We start from the raw sequence: 21687 nt of genomic DNA on the forward strand, positions 1-21687 counted from the left end.
GTAAGATTGTTTAAAATGTATAAATTAAACAAATACAGAATTTAATATAAATGCTAAAGAGTGACAGTACAAAATAAATAAATGCTGGCAAAGAGGCAAACCCCAACACAATCACCAACATACAGATAGAGAGGTGCAACCTATCCAACCACAGTATACTGTATACGGTAACCTGATCAGAGGGAATTATTTCAGTGCAACACATCTTTTTTGGGGTCACAGTACATTTACACATAAGCATGCACTGAGGTCAACGAAGGGTAATATTTTTCGGGATGGTACGACTGTCTATGGGTCAGGCAAGTGAGGGGCGGGTCACAGCTGGTGGTCCTGCATTTAAGCCCAGTTATAACTGCTGACTCGTGTTTCTGGAGGATTTCATTGCACCCCTCTAAAAAAGCCTCCGCACGGCTGTCTGGGCCAATCAGTCGGTTGGCTTTCAGAGTAGGTCTTCAGTGGGATCTAAAATAAAGAAGTGAGAGGAGCATGAGGTGTAATGGCATGCTGGAGAGCTGCATTTAATCCCAGGAAGTCTTTCCCTCTCTGTGCTAGTATATCATGCTAAATATAGGGGGGTTGGGTATCTAACATACTGTAACAAGCCTAGAGACTGGGTTCAATCTTTGTTCAGGTCATGCAGTGTACAGCGTGTGTGCTGCCCTGTAGCCCTGTATTCAGTCAAGAAAAGAAATTAACAACTGGATGATACAATTCCATTTATTTCAAATGCAGTTTCGCCTGTGTCGAGAACAACTAATAAACGTTTGTTTCAAACAAGGAATTTCACACCTCTGGCAGATTCGTTTTCACTTGTTTTAGAACAACTCATGCAATGCAATGCAATTAAATGACATCTTAATATTACACTTTTTATATTTCTCAGTAAGGGTTTGCACTTCGTATCGGTACCCATGTCCAAAGTGCAGTTGGGTGGTATTTTCTTCTTGTGTGCACATATGTGTGAAGTGGCATGTCCATTAATCTGTAGTTAAAAGAAAAAATACTCCATCAATCTGTCATAATCACATAAACTGTAGTTTGGACAATAATGCATGATTTCAGTCTCATTTCAAGTGAAGTGAAAAAGAAAGGCTGGCAGGCAGCGAAGGCCAGACTGCTAAGGGTAACGTAGTTATTTTTGGTCTGTTGGTCTTGGCCTACACTACGAGTACTGAAGGCTGCTGATGGTACATATGACGATAGAGGCCTCATGAGCTCAGTGTGTGTGTGTGTGTGTGTGTGTGTGTGTGTGTGTGTGTGTGTGTGTGTGTGTGTGTCTGTGTCTGTGTGCGTGTGTGTGTGTGCACACGTGCGTGCGTGCGTTTGTGTGAGAGAGTGAGAGAAAAAGAGAGTGAGACCTCCAAGGTTTCACTGTAGGATTCACGAGATTTAAAGAGTGGCGACGGATCTAGACAAAGATTACACTAGGCTCAGAAATGGCACACACATACCTTCACAAGCATGAGCCCACGTGCTCAGGCAGATACAGTACAACAACAGAGGCCTAAAATGCAAACGTACTGTGAATGGAAACAATTGGAAGTACATGAAAACAAACTTTTATATGATTATCCTAAATCTAACGCTGTGGAATGAAAGGGCTGCTATATTTTATAGTTAACACACTGCTATACAGTACGTACAGCATACCTACATACAAACTATCATATATAGACACAAACACTCACAGTTAAACGTCTGATGAAGGACATCAGCTGTGAGAGAAGCTCAGACGCAGGTGTCTTCAGGAAGAAAACATACTGCCACATAAACACATGCAAACACATAAAAATACACACGAACACAGCATGTCCCGAGTCAACATAATCCAAGACCAGAACGTGCCCTGTGCCCCTCATATGCCCCTGGCACCTCTGAATTAGTCCACGAACACACACCTACAGGAATAGTTAGCCACAACACAAACAACAAATATACCCAGCTTTTCTTACAGGCCCTGTGTTACCGTTGATGACAGGCAGCTACAGTACTGCTCTATATTCACACACATAGACTACTTTACTTACTACACTGTATCCAAAAGGACAGTCAGTGACGACTCATTACATACTCACATTAATATGTTAAGATATTGTACAATATTACACTGTATGAGTTAAAAAATGGCTTGCAGTTCTTTCCTATTTTCTTGTATCCTTTCTGGAAATCAATTCTACACAATGTAACTGTTGGAAAACAGGCCAAAAGCTTCATATAGCTAATGAAAGTCTGAATAAAAATTATAAACAAATACGACTATGGTGGAAATGATTGCAGAGTCTCTGTCGCAGTATTATTGTAATGCTAGTTTTAGCTAGCAAACCTTTTCACTATATCCTTCCTAGCAAAAATACTGGGTGGTTTGGTTTCCCATAAATACTGTAGATTTCTGTTCCCAAAACAATGTCCTGTTGGTGGCATTTCTTTTAACATCCTTATATTAAGCATATTTGCTCTCTTACCACACTACTCACTAATGTGGAGCTACAGTAAGCAGCTGGTTAGCTTAGCTTAGCATAAAGACTGTAAACAGAGGGAACGGGCTAACCTGGCTCCGTCTAAAGGTAGCTAAAAGCACCTACTAGCACCTCTACAGCTCACTATAGAACACATTATATTTCCTGAAGTTTCCGCTAAAACCACCAATCATTGGCTCCACAAAATAACTGCTTGCTATTGGAAATATGAGTTAAATAGTGAGCAAAATGTCAAACTGTTCTTTAACTGCAAAAGAAAAAAGCTGCCAAACTTTGGAATGATCAAAATCTTTGTATATAGATTTGGTTTAACACTTTGAAATTCCTTTCATTCAACGCCTGTCCAACTTTTGTTATGTGAAGGAGTTGCTCTTTAATTGCATTTTATCTGTGATAATGCATTGTTATAAAGTGTGACCTGATTCTCTGCAGCGTGCAGCCAGACACAAAAGCTGAATGTGGGAAATATTGTTGTGTTCAATCCCACAAACAATTGTGCACGTGTGAAACAAGCATCCAGTGTTTTCTCTCATTTTTTCTCTCTCTCTCTCTCTCTCTCTCTTCTCACGCTTGCTGCTGATGTCATTGTTAATTGATTGGATTCACTGGGCATGTGCAATGACAGAAATAAGACTGGAAAAACGTCAGACAAGCAGAGAGTTTTGTGTAGCTATAGTAGTTCTCAATTTTGGAAGTACAATGAGCACTGATGATTATGTATTACTACAATGTAATAATGCTGATAATGATGATCATTTAAAGGTAGTTTAAGTGTCTAAACTGCTCTTTTATTGGCTTTGAAAATGTACTTTGGCAATGTTTTTGATGGTCAGTCATCTGAATAAATTAGCTGGATTAAGAATACAGGAAAAGGGAGCCTGACAAAGAAGACAGAGGAAGACAGACATAAAAGAGAGAAAAGACAGAGAGAAAGGCAAACACAGTAGAAACAGACGGAGAAACCAGAGTAAGACTAACAGCAGCCACGGCGAGAGTAAACATGGAAGACATTGGAGGATATGTGCTGCTTGCTGAGTGGATTAGCGGAGTGAAATTGTGCTCTGATTCATAACACACTGGCCTGTTATTATACTCCTCACTTGCTAGTGTGTGTGTCTGTGTGTGTGTGTGCATACGTTTATTTCTGTGTGATCCTAATACAGAAGGCATGATGAGATATGACAAAAGCTACTGTATGAGGGAGTTCTGGTACTGTTACAGACAGAGAAGAGGGCGTATCAAATAAAAGGCCCCTTAACTCAGTATGTGTGTGTGTGTGTGTGTGTGTGTGTGTGTGTGTGTGTGTGGGTATGATACAGTATAATATAAGAGTATGTGTAACTACAAAGTGGGCTGCAAAATTGTTTCCTAAGCCTAGTGTAACAACCAGAAGTAATACCTGAATAGCCTCCCTAATATGTGATGGAGGAATAACACTCAATGTGGACCAGCATCTCAGAAGATCTAGATTGCTCGGGAGAAATGGGTATCGGCAGCAAGAGTGAGGAAAGACACAACTCAATAGGTACGTTTGAAGAGGTAAGGAAATAAACTTTAATTCTCTCTCATTCAACCGGTTTTCTTGTGTATATTTTCTTTTTAGAACAGTATTCTTCTCAAAATATCACAGGTGCAACATCACATTATACACAGAACCACCATAAACACCCTTTTACTTTTTCTGTTAAATTTCATTAAATCTGGTTAAGAATCCACTTGTCAAGTGAGTACTTAGTTGGTTCAATATCCCTATATAGATTCAAGATGTAGCCTAATGCTATGCTAGCTCCATATTATTAGTCAGGCACTCATTAATTTGTATTCATCTATATTAATGTTTAAGCTCCTATTTTATAGTGCCTCTAACCACACAAGCGGATTCTCTAAATATTTTGGTACACTTTTCTTTGTATAACCCAAATCAAATATCAATAAACTACCATATATATATAAACATGAAAATGAATCACATGAACCTCAAGGTCACCAATCACATGAACCTGTGCTTTTCCTGTAACCGTCAGAGTGATGATATAACTGAACACAGTCTAGAACTATAACCTCAATGACAAATCAATCACTATAGTATTAATAAGGAAAATGACCAAAAAGTTCAGTTTAGTGAGTTACTGGGAGAATCCATCCATTGCGGTGTTGTATTCTTTGAGCATTAAAGTGTAACGTAACAATGTCTGTTTTCTTCAAACTTGTTGTGGGGCAAGCGAAATGTAACTGTCCTACCACTTTTCTCCCTCTATTTCAATATCTCCTCGTTTGAAGGCTCATAGGGTTGGCTCGCCACTCCAGGACCAGACAATTCTCTATAACAGAGCAGGCTGGGCTGAAGACTCCAATGTCTCGTCTCGTAAAATCCCCACCACCGCTGAGGACACCCAGGACGAAGTAAGGACGTAAGGGATAGCCGACAAAAAAAAAAGCGAAGAACCGATGAAGATGATGACGATGATGATGATGATGACGAAGACCTGGCCTTGTATCCACAAAGCCAAAAAAAAAAAAAGAAAGTATTACTATATAGTTCAAACATACTTCTTAGAGCCACTACAGCACTGTTGATAATGCTTTTCTATCTTTGAATTATTAACACATTGTTTCATTCGACTGTAATCTGTCAAAAATAAAATGGTCACTCCCTTAACAACTTGTCATGTTTTCATTTCTCATTGAAAATGAATAGGGCATCTCTGTAGCAATTACATACACAACTGTTACATAGGTTAGATTCAACTAACTAAACTAGCAAGAGATAAGTCTTATCACAGCATGGTCAATAAAACATTTTAACACTAACTCACATAGAACATCATTGCTTAAAAGTTGCATTACCGTGCTACAGCAGACTACAAACATGACAAATTCTAGCAACCACTAGCATGGTTAGCGTTTGCTAGCACCGTTAGCATGGTTAGCACCGCTAGCGCGCTAGCGCAGTCGCTAATGCTAATATTTAATCCAGATTTTACATTAATTCAACAAGCTTCATACTCAACTCACCAATAATTTTCTTTTGGCAACTAGCAGCAGGATTGTAACCACTACAGGTATTGGTTTAATTTGACCATCTATCCTCTGCTCCGTATCTCAAATGCTACTTTGGCTGAAACAAAAAAAAAGCATTTCCTCTTCCTGCTCACTTGGACTGATCCACTGAATGGGGGAGGGGTTAACTATAAGGGATTGTTTAAACCCTTTGTTAGATATTAATTATGTCAGTATGGTTGACAAAGAATATTAATCTAATCACATATATATTTTAAAATAACATACTCCCAACACATTAACTTTCAAATAATTTAGTTTTAGTTTAGATCTATTTTATAAGGTTCTGTAACCGGGGTTACACAAGCCTCTTTCCTAACCTCTGCATCAATTCGGAAATTAACCTCCCAGATAAACTAGACTGAGATTCACTGTATAAAACTACAGAAAGCATTTATTTAGGTTGGACTTATACTAGAGCATGATTTGCACTGGTTATGGCTTACGATTTTCATTTCTTTAAAAAAAGTACTGGGGTTAGGAGAAAAGTTAACTCCTCGTCAGTCCAGCCAAGTTATTCTCTAAATTAAAGTGCCAAAGCAATATTCCCTAACCTTTCTGGTCTGGAACCCCAAAATAGAAGCACATAATATAGAAGAACCACAGTGTGTGTTAAACTTAATAGAAAACAGCAGAATTGTACCACCATGGCAACGTTTTCTCTCTTCCTTTACTCTCCTCACCTGTAAGTTGGCGGTCCACACAGCTATGAAATAACTTGTGGAGCTGCTGGCCAACTGCTGCTGCTGCTGTCTGGCAGGTGCATTTCCTCCTTGCGTTGTTTTTCCCTTGTGTTTCCTTCCCTAAGTGTTTTAACATTTCCCTGGAAATCATCCCTCTCCCGTCTCTCTCCACACATCCCCTAAACCCATCATCTCTAAAACCCCACGGCTGGATAAGATGCCAAGCCCGCAGATTCTCCAGTGTGTGTTCTGGATGTTTAGCTTGTGGTAATTGTAATGTTTTATTGCATTATGTAATAGTTTCAAAATGATTAAAACAGACCAGCCAGAGGTTTGTGCAGGCACACTCAGTTGCATATATGAACAAGCCCAGACACAACACTCAGACGCACACACAGCCAAACACACAGATGAGCCTATACTGTACCTAAGTGAGTGACCCACAGGCACACACACGCACACACACGCACACACACACACACACACACAAGTGCGTCTCACTATCTTTGTGGGGACCCATCATTGACATAATGCATTCCCTAGCCCCTTACCCTAACCTTAACCATCACAACTAAATGCCTGACCCTAACCCATACCCTCACCCTAACCATAACCTAATTCTAACCCTAATCCGAAAACCAAGTCTTAACCCTAAAACTGCCCTCACACACACACACACACACACACACACACACACACACACACACACACACACACACACACACACACACACACACACACACACACACACACACACACACGTCATGATATATTTCAAACTTTCTTCCAGTAAGAGCACTGATGCACTGTTGGGAGAGCAAATCCCAAACAGCAATGTGTTGTGCCACTGCTCTAGTTATGCTGACAAACATGAGCAATAATGGGCTGTTGTTGGGCTGCTCATGTTTGTCAGCATAACTGGAGCCCAGGGAAAACCCCGCCACATCCACAGAGAGCACAACACTGTAACACACAGGATCCACCACACCGCAGCAACTGATCACGGTGACAATAGACACACAGCTGCAACACACAACTGGATTACACAGCAAAAACCATAGAATCCATAAATAATCACATTGTAGTTTCACTCCAAAAATACATAATTGCTAAGCTTGACAGCTGAGGGAAAGCAGTGCAATATGCACAGTTGTTATTTCTATCTGCATTCGGCATACTGCAACAGAGAACATTAAACTTTGTTTAGACCGGGGTCCTCTTCTCTGACCTGATCTACTACTACACTGTAAGAAAGCAAGCGGGAAAGTTATTTACAGTTAGAGACCATTTCAACAGTGCTAGTGCAGTAGGAATGGAGAACAGCTACAGGCTTTTCTACAGCAGCTACTGCTGTTAAGTTATTCCACCACTTCCACTGCTCTACACCTCCATCCCTAATGTCTCATCAGTCCATCTCTCCATCTCCCACAGCAGTAACTAAGGCATGACTCATGTGGGCGCAATGCTCTCAGTTGCTCCTCCGGGTCTCAGCTGCTGGTGAGGGTAGAGGGGAAACTATTTGAGTGTTTTTTTTTTTTCATTCCTTCTTTCTCTCTGTGAAACACAGATGAAAAGAGAGCGGGGCGTCCTGTATTCTGAATGCACAACTGCCGATTTCAGTTAATGATGAGATAGTGAAAACAAAATACAGACACATAAACACACATTTGCATGGAAGATAGCATGGCTGTGCACAGATAAAACAGATTAAGGGATCCTTATTGACTCAAACATGTGCACACAGAGAGATAATACGGCACAATTTCTTGAGCCAAACCACAGGTGTCTATGAGCACAAAGAGTCACGAACAGTATGTGAAGCTGAACAGAGTAAATATAGATTTAGAGATCAGAGCGGGCATGCCAGGAAAAGAAAGAGGTTGCAGGGGTTAAACAACAGAAGTGGTGACTGTGTTTGAATGAAACTTAGTTTGGAGACGTGGAGCAGAATTGGAGACAAATGGACAATGTAGAGAAAAGTAGATTAACAGAGGATGATGCCATGATGATGCCAGATTGAAAAGTAGTTAGAGCATGTTGGCAAAGGTCAGCACAGATATTAGAGGGTCAGCGTGTCAGGAAAACCATATTATGTGTCTGGAGTTTTACAACTGCACAGCCACAGATGTACTACTGCCCCCTCCCAGCTTACCCAGCCATCACCAAGTATTATCTCCCTGTCACACCATGCCATTACCAGGCCTTATCTCCCACAGCGGGGGGGACACCAACACAGTAAATCACTGTTAGAACCAGCTGTAGCCATCTCTTTCTGCAGCATCTCACAGGCACACTGCTGTCACTACCACTGCACCCCCTGTGACTGGAGCAACACTGAGTAGTGACTATTGTTTTTTCACTAGAGACCACCATGTCAGTAAGCTTATATTTACAGTGATATGGATTTGTGTAACTCTCACTGATACCATCAAATCCTCAAAATATTGCTTTACAGTGCATAAATACAGTTACTATAAACATTTGTTTTTGTATAATGGTCTAGTATTACTTTTTCATCCAATCAAAGGAGGATAAAAACATACTACTGGAAGTTAGACAATAAGAAGACAAGGGCAACACAATCTTAGACTCTTTCGTCGAGTTGCTGATTCTTTATGTAACAGCCCGACCAGAGAAAATCAAAGAAAGTCAACCTTCACTCCACCTCAACCTCTGGCCCCCTCCTCTCTTTTACAATGGGGGGTGATTAGAGACAGATAATTGGGTCGCAGAAATCCAGCAGTAGAGAAGCCATGTATTTTTTTTAATTTTCTTTTTAAAAAGGGCTAAATTCCAGAGGGAAGTGCCAAGGGATTGAACAGGCTCCAAAACACATGCAAGGTCTTTTGTTCTGCACTGCGGCTCTTTTGTTTCACCTGCTGTACAACTCATTACAGGGAGCTTTACCTGTCAGATAGCATAGCCTCTCTATATTTGATCACTTAAACTGTATTTAATTACTGCATAGCCTTTCACTTCAGGAGAGGCTGGGAAATGAGGCCACATGGGAAACAAAAGCTTTGGGATTCTGTAATGCTCAGTTTAACAGTGTACAAATGAGAAAATTACAGATTGCCAGTGCAGCTTTATACATGGTTTTATCATTAATCCTAAATGTTTTGCTAACTTTGGACTTACATTTATTAATGTGCCTATAGGCATCAGTTTGCTAACATTTTTTGTGACCCGACTAACTTTTTATTATCTAGTGTCACTCACATTTCAAGAACGAATGACTGCATATCTGTGAAATGTGTCGTGTATATTATCTGGAGCTACATCAATCAGCCAGGCTGATATATTGAATATATAAGTGTGACTCCAATACATTGAGAGCTATGACAAGTTTATTTCTTAAATGTCCTGAACGTACAGACGTACAAAGCTGTAATAATTCTTTATCAAACAAATTTAAGGGATCCTTATAATAATGTCTGTATATAATAGTATGTTGGAAAAAATTATAAATCAAAGAGATTGTCATCGGATTTTATTTAAAGGTCCAATGTGTGGGAATTTCTCCCATCTAGCATTGAGATCATATATCACAATCAACTCGCGCCACGCAGTTCAACGTACATATTACAGCTACGGCAGCCTTCACACTTCAAAAAGCCGGTCTCTTGCTCTTTTCAATATCCTTTTTCTTTTTCTGGGCGATGAAGAAGACTCCTGTTCCTGAAATTTGGATTTTGAATACGTGTGGTCCTCCATGTTTGCTTCTTCAAACTTGCCGGGGGGCCGGGAAGCTATGATACCCATTAGCAGCATTAGCAGCACCTATGAGTTTATCATGTGACAGCGAAAACGCGAAAGGCGCAAAGGAGCAGTATGTCCTGTATGTCCCTTACTGGCTAACGTATTTCAAGATGGCACATGAATATGAAGCGTCTACCCCAGTTCATGCGAATGCAAATGTCCAATTTCAAGCCAAAAGGAATACTTGGAATTGATGGTGGAGGTAAATAGTCATGAAAAAGGACAAGTCTGTGAACGGGCAACACAGATTTTGATAATTAACAACTAAACACATTACACACTGGACCTTTAAACTCTCAATATCGGTATTCAGAAATCTAGTATCTGTCTGGGTATTTATTGTATTGTTATGGTCCCCAGATGATGAATCATGTTTTAGTTGACCCATTGACTTTTCCTCTGGAGACACTGACAAGGAAAAATTTTCAACGACACAAAATATATTGCATTATTAAACTGCATTATTGCCATGAAATGTACCGAGCACATTTATGCTCCCAAGAGGATGATCCCTTTGTTTGCCTGCTCTTTTACAATAGTAAGAAAGATGCATACATAGCCACATATTAACACTTAACAAACTCACATTCCTAATAGATAACTGGTTTGACGCTCTCATATTGTGGGATGTAATGAGCACTGATGCTGCTAGCAGGGCTGTAGACTTCTAGTCTCGTACTACCTGTCGATATTATTCCTTCCAATTATCCTCTATCTTCCACAATCAACCCTTGTTTGCCCCTCTCGCTTCCTGTAACTCTCACATTAAGTGAGTAGTGGTTTGGCACTGTGTTGCCTTCCTCGCATGTTTCTGCGCTGTCAACACTTTCTAAAGATAACAACCTTCACTTCACCCCCACCCCTGAACCACCTCTCTCCACCCGTCAGCTACGCCCTACAACAGCTCTGCTGCGACGGAGCCGGCTAAAATTAACCCTTAAACAAGGGCTTCTGACTGGCACTCTGACGGGACTGCAGACCACAGGATCAACTATGAGAAGGGGAAGGAATATATGGAAACTGGGCACACAAGTAGATATTGAGGGGCTAAAGAACAAAAGAAAGAGAGATGTTGTAAAGTCGATGGGCAAAATGAGGAGGCTTAGGATAAACCTTGTTCACTCAGGACACCTGCCCTGCATAAAAAAAACCTGATACATTGCTGTTAAATTGACCCCAATCAGTGCCCCCAAATGCAGTGAGTACTGAGCAGAGCTGGATCATTAAAGTGCCACGAAGGCCTCTCCAGTGCAGACACACTGCCTGCAGAGTTGTGCTTACAACAGCAGACAAAGTCACTGCTATGCTGGCCATGCCAATGTGTTCTCCTTTTCGTATACAACAGAAAAACTCATTAACTCACACACATTATCAAACCCTCACTCACACATACACACATCACCGAACATCCTTAATCCCAAGATGGCAAGCCTGAATGTAATTTGATCTTTCCGTTAGCAGCGATGCCAAGAAAATGCCAAGGAGAGCTGTGTTTCTCATAGCTACACTCGTTTTTTTCAACCTTGTGGCCCTAAAAGAAGATCAGTGAACGACTGAAGAAGTTTGCAGACCCTAAGATCTCCCTAACAGTTGACCTTAATACAATCAAATCCTGATGCTTGTTGATCAAACCTGGAAGCTGATAAATACAGCAAGATTACTGTCGGAAAATCTGTAGGAAGATTACTGTAGGAAAATGTGTAAAGAATTGAACCTTTCCCAAATTTCAATCACATAAACCAAATAATTATCATGCATGTGGCACGGTCATGACATGCAATCCTACTACCTGTATACTGACCAACTAATTGTAAGTCACAGATACTTGATTCCACAAGCAATTTGTATTCTTGATTGTGACAGACTTTTCATTTAGCGGATAGTATGCTGACCACTAGCCCACTACTCAGGCGATTTGAAGGTCAAGGATCCGGAAGGATTAGAGAGCGTTAAAAACTGGCAGATGAGTAGATAGCTGAACCGACTCATTGAAGCAATGCTGAGAGGAGTAGAAAATGGTCAGTACATCTCTAAAGTGAATGGGTCGCTCCGACTCACTGACGCTATATGATTTTAGGTTTTGTAAGCAGAAATACACAGTGACACTCTGCATTACAAACTCCAATCAGGATCTGGTTGCTGCTTTGTGCAACAAAGCATGTGCCATGCTGAATGGGCAAAATTCAAGTTTCACTTATGCTCTTCAAAAGGAAATGCATCTTACATGGTGATAAGGCAGCCTTATTCTCCAATAAAAAGTCGGTCTGTAAAAATAAAGAGTCTGTTCTTATAAGTTCTTTTTCTAATTATGCCAAGACAAGCAAATATAGCCCAGCTATGCTTGTTTTTGTGCAAACATGTATATATATATATATATATATATATATATATATATATATATGTACTGTATGTTTGCAGCAGGTGGCTGCAGACTCGGGTCAGGTTATCTCATCCCAGTAACAGCAGAGCTTGTCTGTGGGACTAAAGAGAGCCCTCATTCTAAAGAAGACAGAAACCATATGTCCACAGTAATCTACTAAAGGAGGGTAATATGGAGCAAGCTTCGGGGTTCATGGCCCTAAGATTGGGTAAATGTGAACTGCTATTTACAGCATGTTGCAAAATTAAAAGTGACTTGTACGATAATACAATATATAGTTTAGAATCAACTGTTTTTTTCTTATTAACTCTATTCTTCTCCATTGTATTACTGCACTGTGAAAATGTAATTACTAGTCCCACACCTAGTGACCTTTCACCTCGCCTCGTTCTCAACCAATCCGGGACACTGATTCTAGGATCCAGAATTAGCACTGCCATCACTGGCATGGAGAATGTTGACCATGCAGACAAGTTATGGAGGAAAGGAGCGGGCACAGACAAAGTGCGGGGTGATATAAAGAGAGTGAGTTGCAGATAGAAAAAGGAATACATCAATTGTTATATGAATGGGCTGTTGGCCAACTTATGTTAAAGTAAAGAGAAAACAGACACTAAAATCATCCATGTGTTTTCTGTAAATTATTTCTTCTAGATCATTAAAATAGACTGTACATTATATAATAAGCCAGTTGGCAAGAAATGTCAGATTGAGAAAATAAAATCTAGTCGCAGCTGTAAGGCTAAGTTACGAATCATTTTAAATTATAAGTAGCCAGTTCTGGCAACTGTGATAGATAAAGGTTAAATGTACAATTTTCTGTACATTACAGTACAATACTAAGAGTCCACAGAATCTATGTGAGGCTGTACGTAGGCACAGTAGGCACAGCTTTGAAATAATGATGTTCACTATCTTAGTTTAGCATGTTCGCATACTAACATTTGCTAATTAGCACTAAATGCAAAATAAAAGCTAAGACTGATGGTAATGTCATTACTTTTGCAGGTATTTGGTCAAAACCAAACTATTGGACAAACTGCAATTTTGACCTGTGATGGTAGTACAAAATGAAAAGGTCAAGTATCTATAGTACCAAACTAAAAAAAGAGGATGTGTTTGGCTCTGTGTTGTTTGACAGCGTGTCACCCTCTCAACATCTCCAATTGTTCCCTCCCTCCCTACTGTTTCTTTATTCCTACTCTTATCATAACCTATTGTCCCTTTCGTACTGCTATCTTTTTCTTCAAGCACCCTATAACTTTCAATGTTACTCACACCTCCCTCTGTCTCTTCCTCCCTCCTCCTCTTCACCATTACAAACTGGGAGGAGTTAAGAACATCCCACTGTGAAAACTTCACTAGCCCCAGAAGGGAAAAAACTGAGCTTACACTTACAGCCACATAGACATAAAAAGCTTCCATTCGCTTTTCTCTCTCTAAACCATGTAGAAGCTTACTGACATGATCACAATACCACGTTGAACTTGGTGAAATTTCCCATACCGTAAAAACGGGCCTCTGAGTGGGAGGTCTCAGGTCTCAGCCCAGCATGAACCATGTGTAAACCCCTTGACAGCCATCTAAGCGTGTAGTACAACGTGTTCTTGGGCTTGCTGATGTGTCTGACGGGGCATGTGTGTGTCCAGGGAGAAACTTATGTTTAAACACATACATAAACATGTCACACAGCACTCACCGATGCAAGCGTGTACTCGGACGGTCAGCTGGGTCCGCAGAATAATACCGTGCTTCTTCCCTCTGGACCTGACAACAAAAGAAGCAAAAAATATCTTTATGAAAGCAACTAAGCATGTTGTCTTGTTTCTGCACAATAATTTGACTCAAAGCCAAACCTAATTAACTTCTGGAATCAAGTGTAATTTTCTTGGCATTAGTGGAGTGATCTGTCCTATTCACGAGTTATTCCCACTTAATTCCAGAGAGGAATATACTGCAACAAGTGAAACGGCATTGGAAAAGGAAGGGTAATTATCTCATTCAGTTGGCTACTGCTTTAAGGCAAATTAAAATTAGATCATAAGACAAAATATGAGGCAAGGCCATGTTATGATGGACATTTTTTACAATGCAGAGGCAGTTGGCATGATGGGAAAAGTGCAAACAAACAGTAGCCTGCATTGGATCTGTACCCCTATCCTGATACACATCTGAGCCTTGAGGACAGACAGCGAAAAGTGCAGGAGCAGACACAACACACACTTCCACATACCACCGTGCCATCTGAGCACACATTCATACACAGCATATTTCCAGTGGGAAAACATAATGATCCCACGCACACATAAAGGTAAATTATGATGGTATTTTGAGAGCAACTCAAACTCTCTCTCGTAGCCCTAGTTGTTCTAATCACTGACTTCCATCACTAACATGCTGATAGCATCCAATTCAAGCAGGGAAAGCACTGCTCTGCTAACACACACACCGCTGCAATACACCCGTTATGCATAACGTGCAGCAAGGATAACACACACCCAAACAAGAGACCAGCAGGCCTCCTATCCTTTTGTTAAGCTGCGTTATCAGCTTTGCTCGGAAACAGAGCAAAATGTTAACACAATCTGCTGAGATGCTGATAGAACTGTGTTTTTCTTGCAAATTCATTTTTCTTGCCATAGGCTACCGGTCTGATAATGTTTTGTGTGACAATAATCTAGCATTGCCAAACCTACCTCCACAGCGCTGCACAGGAGGGTCTGGCTAGTCCACACAGCATTCCGGGATGGGAGAAAAACGGGCTCTGGTTTATTGGCATTTCTTTAAACCAATCACAATCGTCTAGGGCAGTGGTTCCCAACCTTTTTTCCTTGGCGCCCCCCCTACTCATGTCTAAGAAAAGCTGAGCCCCCCCCTACTCATGTCTAAGAAAAGCTGAGCCCCCCCGCCCGAAACCAAAGTTGAGGTAACTCTCGAGATAGAGCCTTACTTTCTTTTTTGATACAGAGCAGTTATCAGCACTGTTTCTCCGCCATGTTTCATTCATAAAATAGTGATGCCGTGGCGGCAGGAAAAATGAGGATACAACAAAATATATAGTTTTCATAAAGACTTTTGTATACATTAGATATTCTAGTGTATTATCATAATTTGTTTAACATTTTTTTTACCTCAACCTCAAACCATATAAAGACTCGCGCCCCCCTTGTGATCTTTGCCGCCCCCCCTGGGGGTGCCCGGACCCCTGGTTGGGAACCACTGGTCTAGGGCAGTGCTAAGCCTCGGACACAATGATGGTGCCTCTACAAAATAGCCTCAGGAAGGAACTTGTTTTGGTGGAACGTGTGTACATTCAAAAGTTGTTTTTAGTAGTGCAACAGAAAACTCAGATTGGACAGATAGACTAGCTAGCTGTCTGGATTTACCCTGAGGAGCAGTTAACCATAGTCGTCATAAATCCTCGACCGCTGTTTAAAATTCCAACACAAAGAAAGCGGATGGTGGCGGACATCCGGACGAAAAAGAGGTACATCTAGCAAAATTTCCGGTGGCACCTGAACAATCCCCTGGAAGTGGAACACGTCGATATAGACTAGTGTGACAATGACAGAGACTTGGGGAGAGAGAGGGTTCAGGCCAGTCAGAGAACAGTGCGAGGAATGTGAAAGAAAATTCAATTATATCATTTAACTGAGACGATGAGAAGGATTAAAAATGCTAGTGAAAGAGAGATAGGATTCATTATATTTTGATTTTTCAAATCACTATTTCACTATAGTATTTTAAATGATACAAAAAACACCTTGAATGACTTGGAGGGACTTTGCTTACTTTTTACATTACATTACATGTAGCGACTTACAATTAAGTGCTTTCAACTGTGAAGGTTCAAACTCGAGACAACAAGTAGCAAGTGCAAGTACATTAGCTTTAAATAAGCAAAGCTACAAAGAGACATATGAAAGTGCAGGTTCAAGAATTTTTTTGTTTATCCAAGGTGTAGTTGGAAGAGATGTGTTTTTAGCCTTTGGCGGAAGATGTATAGGCTTTCAGCCATCCTGACTTTGCATCATAATCTACAGCAGTTTGCTCCCAATGTTTCTATTCACTTTCCTTTAGTGAAAGCATACTCTTGAGCTGTCCTCGTCACCAGAGGACCTTGTTTGTGGTGAGCAGTGTCCTGCCGCAGCTGGAATCACAACACATTTTTGATGGTAGGGAACATAAATTCTGGGTGAAAATCACTTTACACCAATCTACTCGTTATAACACATTCTTCAGTGAAAGGCAATTTTCAGTTTTACAGTTCAGGCTTGTCAGTAAAAAGAAGAAAAAAAATAAGCCCTAATTATATACTATTAAAATATACCATGATACTGTGATACAGACAAACAGATCTGAATGGCCATGCATATTATGGCAACATATTTATGACTACTGTGAGACTGGAGAAGCTGCAGTGGGAAAAGATAGTACATATGAATACATGACAAACAACACAGTACCATCACAACTGATGAATAGACACAGCTAGTCAATCCCAAAATTCACAACCACTATGCCTTTAAAATTTTACAACAGCTGTCATTAACTGCCTGACTTTAAAGCACAGGTAAATGTGTAGTGTAAGGCTGAGATATTGAGTATGACCAGTTTACTAATTTTTGACACTATATAAATAGTATTCTTTCGACAGAGGGAGGACAGAACAGACTTAGTCCAAAGCATCCATCATCAACCTTTGTGATGTATAGCCAAGAAAGGGTCAAACCCAACCCAATGTGTGATTCATTTCCTACTGTCAGTGCAGTATGACCTTGGTTGGATGACAGACAGGCCTGTCCAACCCAACCAGTTCCCCAAGATCTAAACCACTTCAGAAACACACACACACACCTTTACACACCTGTCAATCAACTGCCACATGGCTTACCAGGCACATAATAAAGACACAAACACACACATGCTTTGACAAAAAAATGTATGTATACATGGAAACCACACAAACAGACACAGATAACATCTGGCTCTGTCGTCTGCTATCATTTATCATGATGCTGCCCCCAGCCTCAGAACAGACATAGCCTACCACAACTCTACACACACACACACACACACACACACACACACACACACACACACACACACACACACACACACACACACACACACACACACACAGACACACACTTACTGTAAATTTGCCATCTCACTGTATTTCTCAGAGCTCTACATCGCAATGCTCTCTCACTTATGTAGGAGCTAACATATGAGAACGAAATGCATCTAAAGTGACTCAGCCTTCACAATAACAGCATTAAACACACAGTATTTAACATTAGTTTTGATACTGGGACATTTACTTGGACACTTTAAGGCACTTTGTACGACTTTATTTTTTAATCCGCGATCCCTGTAGCCTATCCCCGCAAATACCTCTTTATTGCAAGAGGTTGATAATAATCATAAAAAAGGCACGGACTACATCATTTTGGTCCTCCCACTACTCCTGGCGCCATTGTAACGTTACTAGGAATTTACTCGAGTGAGTCGAGTGCAGATGGGAGTTGCGCATGCGTCACTTTGCGACAATGACCAGATTTCACGTAGATCTGTTTTGCTGTTAGCCACATGAGATAGGTACATTACATAGCAGTAATTTATTATTTAGCATAAGGCATCACATTTTCATGGCATGGTCCCTGATGTCAGTTCTAGATTAGAGGCTGAAGCAGCCTACAAGAACCTGCTAACGAGAGACTTCTGTAATGTTAATACAATAAAAATGGACCTACATAACAAAGAATGTTCACTGCTGGCTACAAGTTAGCAATCAAACACAACAAAGGCTGTCACTTGAATAGCGTTTTTGAGCTAACGTTAGCAATCAAACAATCATAGATAGCTAAAACATTTGCCGGATCCGGATCCCTTGGCGTTATGCCGTAAACCATTTAAATCTGAGCATGTGCAACTCACATCTGCATTCGACTTACATCGGGTAGTGAGCATTGACAATATATAAAAGGTAGTGACAACCACTGATAATGTTATTGTAACGTTAACAGTTGAATGTAGAATATGTTTGTCTGTTTTTTACACAGCTCGTTAGCTAATTAAGCAACATGCTCATTGTTAAAACACTGTATTAAGCATACACAACAGTTAGCTAGCTTGTAAACATGTAAGGTTATGCTAGGTTTTAACGTTATGCTAGTAACGTCTATGCATGGATGTCTATGCATGGATGTATAATAAGAACGTAGCTATGTTAAACCTAGTTCGCCAATTGTAATTGCTAATTTAACGTTAACATTGCATACAGAAAAAAATACGCCGTTAAGGATAACTAATTATCATTAACTTTAGCTAGAATTTGTGTGGCTAGCAATAGTACTAAAGAAGATAACTAACTTTATGTAACACTAACACCATCATTTTAAACAAAACAAATACGTAGGCTACTACATTATGTGGTCATTTATTTTCAGTAACTTACATTATAACTCCTCAGTCAAGACTTGTTGCAATTGCAGTTTATTTTTTTTAATTGTTACAAAGAGCTAATTATCCTAGCTACAGATTTGATCATTATCATAACGGTACACCTGGCAACAGCAACACTGAGGTGCTATTTTACACAGAAAAGGCCAAATATTTAGCTATTGTTTAGGCCATGATCTACTAGCTCAATTGAACACAAGCCAAGGTGTGTCAGGATTTAACGTTATGTGGCTTACCACGTCTGCTATACAGTTTTCTGGGCGAAATTCAGAGCCATAGCAGCAGATTTTCATTTTCCATTTCTCTTGTTCTCCCAAAGTGAGACACCACCATGGCGGGAGATGAAAAAGGTTAAAATGCTGTGTAAGTAAACTAAAACACGAGTAAACTAAAACATTTTGTCACAAAGAAAATCTGAATATCAATTATTGTGTGTGTGTATATATATATATATATATATATATATATATATATAAAAAAAAAAACAGTGAGAGAGCTCTAGCTGTGGAAGGGAGGGCACATCTGTCCCGCTTTCCAGAACACTTCATACTTTCCATGAACTTGTGCTTCCAAGAAATCCATATCCAGCAGCTTGAGATTCTTCCGATTTTACAAGAATGGAGAAACTTCTGAAAAGATTTGTTTGTGTGTGTGTGTGTGTGTGTGTGTGTGTGTGTGTTGGGGGGGGCGTGCATAGTTTTAGTGTATCAGTTTGATATGTTTCACAGGGTATAAATGTGAATCAGTCTCACCCTGTGTCATCCTGCTGAAAGCCCTCCAGCTCGTCCTTTTGCTCAGCCAGAGAGGACTCCAGATCCAGATAGGTGCCATTGTGGGAGAGCTGCAGCGTGCAGTCATCAAGCTATGGAAAAGAATGAAAAAATATTTTGAACACAAAAGTCTTTGTGAATGAAATAGACCTGAACTAAGATACTGGATTGGATTTAACTGAGTTAAACTGAGTATACCCTAAGGGACAACTTACAATTGTAATTGGGAATGGAAAATATGATCGAGCACTTGGAACGTCAGGGTGGCATGTGAAATTCCCATGCTGTGATGTACGTACATAAACCACCCGCCGGAATGACATTGGTCTCCGGGCCCACTATTTTTTAAATACTCACTCTGTACAGTATGTCTCTGCATGTGTTTCACACCCTCTTTTGAAACAATTTGAGCACGTAACATAAAGTCAGTTTACGGGGCAAGGATTTCAACATGAGTGTGTATAGTGAACCATGAAAAGTGGGAGAGCCATATGCGGTGTGGCTCTGCTTTCAGCATTACAAAGCTGTTAAGGGAATTAACTAGTAGAGACGTAGCAATAAAGGCTGCAGAACATGAAACCAAAACCAGAGGGAAACAGAAAAAAAGAAAACTTTTAGTGCATTAAAAATACCAGCTGTGAGAAAAATCGTTTAAATTGTGTACAATTTGAAGCTACAGCACATTTAAGTCTCTGTATGTTTGTGGAGAGAGCAATCACAGTCATCCCCACATACTTAATTTACACACGTACATTTACGCACATGGCAGTTTTTTTTCTCAAGAACAGCGCAATCTTGCGCCTATGTCATCTGTGATGGCATGATCTAAGGTAGCACTGCAGAGCGGCCTTAGTCAGAATTGACCCGCTATGCTGTGTAATGAGAAACCCTGCTGAGTTTGAGACCAGGTGCACAGTAATATATCCGCACACCACTGGCATTGATGTTTATGGGTACAGTCACAAGTTGATAGCAGGTGCAAGCAGCCATCCCAGCAACAACTTGTAAAAAGTAACATACATCATGGCGTTATTGTTACAATAAGCCATGAGCTTTGCAACTGATTGTTAAAGCTGCGGATGTATGAATAGGTGAATGAGATCAGAGTCATGAGTTGAGTTAGCATTTAGCACCTCCATAGCATCGGGAGGCCTAACCGAGCCTCTGGTGCGCTGCCATACGCCCCCTGGCTGTCTGGGGCGGGCTGCATGACGACACTCCCTGACCAGCAGAGACCGCAAATCACAAGACCTGCTGCTGCTCTCTGTCTGTCCCTCCTTCTCACTGGGAAACAGAGAGACGGACTGTCGGATGGACTCACAGCATAAATATAACCTCGGTATATTTACTCTGCTCTGAGGCAGCATGCACACAGGAGCTCAAGGGTGGGTGTATCCAGGGGCTGGGAGTTAAGGGGGGGGGGTTACTGTCAAGGCCAAAGTGTTGCAAAGGAGAAGCTGACTGTCATCCATATGGCAATGATCTTTGCAGTACTACACTAAGCAATTCCAAGCTTAGAAGAAGGAATTATGCACCATAAGCAAATGAGGTGAGTCTGGGTTCTGCTCCAGTTTCCCCCCCCCCCCCACAATAACATTAATCCATCTGTGCCAAATAGCTAATCCGCAAAGCAAAACACACAGTTCTTACACACATCCCTGGTTGAAATTCTGTCAGTAAAGCCAAATAAAATGCTGTCAACATAACCATATTTCACAAGGTAGACCACTGTAATATAGACGACATAGGGAAAACTTAAGGAAGCGTCTTGCAAGATGAGAATGACAAATAAAAAGATAGTAAGTGGACCTTGAGTGGATGTTTACCTTTACTAAGCTAAATTCTAATCTTACAATGGCAGGATGCTCACAGTGACAACATGCTGATGTTTAGCAGGTGTAATGTTTACCAAGTTCACATCTTACTTTTAATTAGCACTAAACATGTTCACACTGCAAGTCTCAATGCTTAATTCAGATTTTTTTTGCTCACATGCGATTTTTTTGTTTGGCTGTTCACATTACCTTTTTTAAAATGTAGCCTATATCAGATTCCAGTGGGAACTGTTTGCGGTTTCTAACTGACCCGCATGA

The 21687-nt window shown here is 40.5% G+C and overlaps 1 protein-coding gene across 2 annotated transcripts in view; it reads right to left on the reverse strand.

The window, feature by feature from the left end:
* fhod3a (formin homology 2 domain containing 3a) overlaps nucleotides 1-21687 on the reverse strand; it is a 67535-nt gene that overhangs the window by 41648 nt on the left and 4200 nt on the right. For both annotated transcript variants that reach the window (XM_028597981.1, XM_028597982.1), the window contains exons 2-3: nucleotides 19577-19686; nucleotides 14059-14126 (exon numbers count right to left, since the gene is read on the reverse strand). In XM_028597981.1, the coding sequence (XP_028453782.1) occupies nucleotides 14059-14126; nucleotides 19577-19686 (178 nt within the window). The remainder of the gene's footprint in view (nucleotides 1-14058; nucleotides 14127-19576; nucleotides 19687-21687) is intronic.

This window comes from Perca flavescens, chromosome 14 (genome assembly GCF_004354835.1).
Source record: "Perca flavescens isolate YP-PL-M2 chromosome 14, PFLA_1.0, whole genome shotgun sequence".
NCBI classification, from domain to species: Eukaryota; Metazoa; Chordata; class Actinopteri; order Perciformes; family Percidae; genus Perca; species Perca flavescens.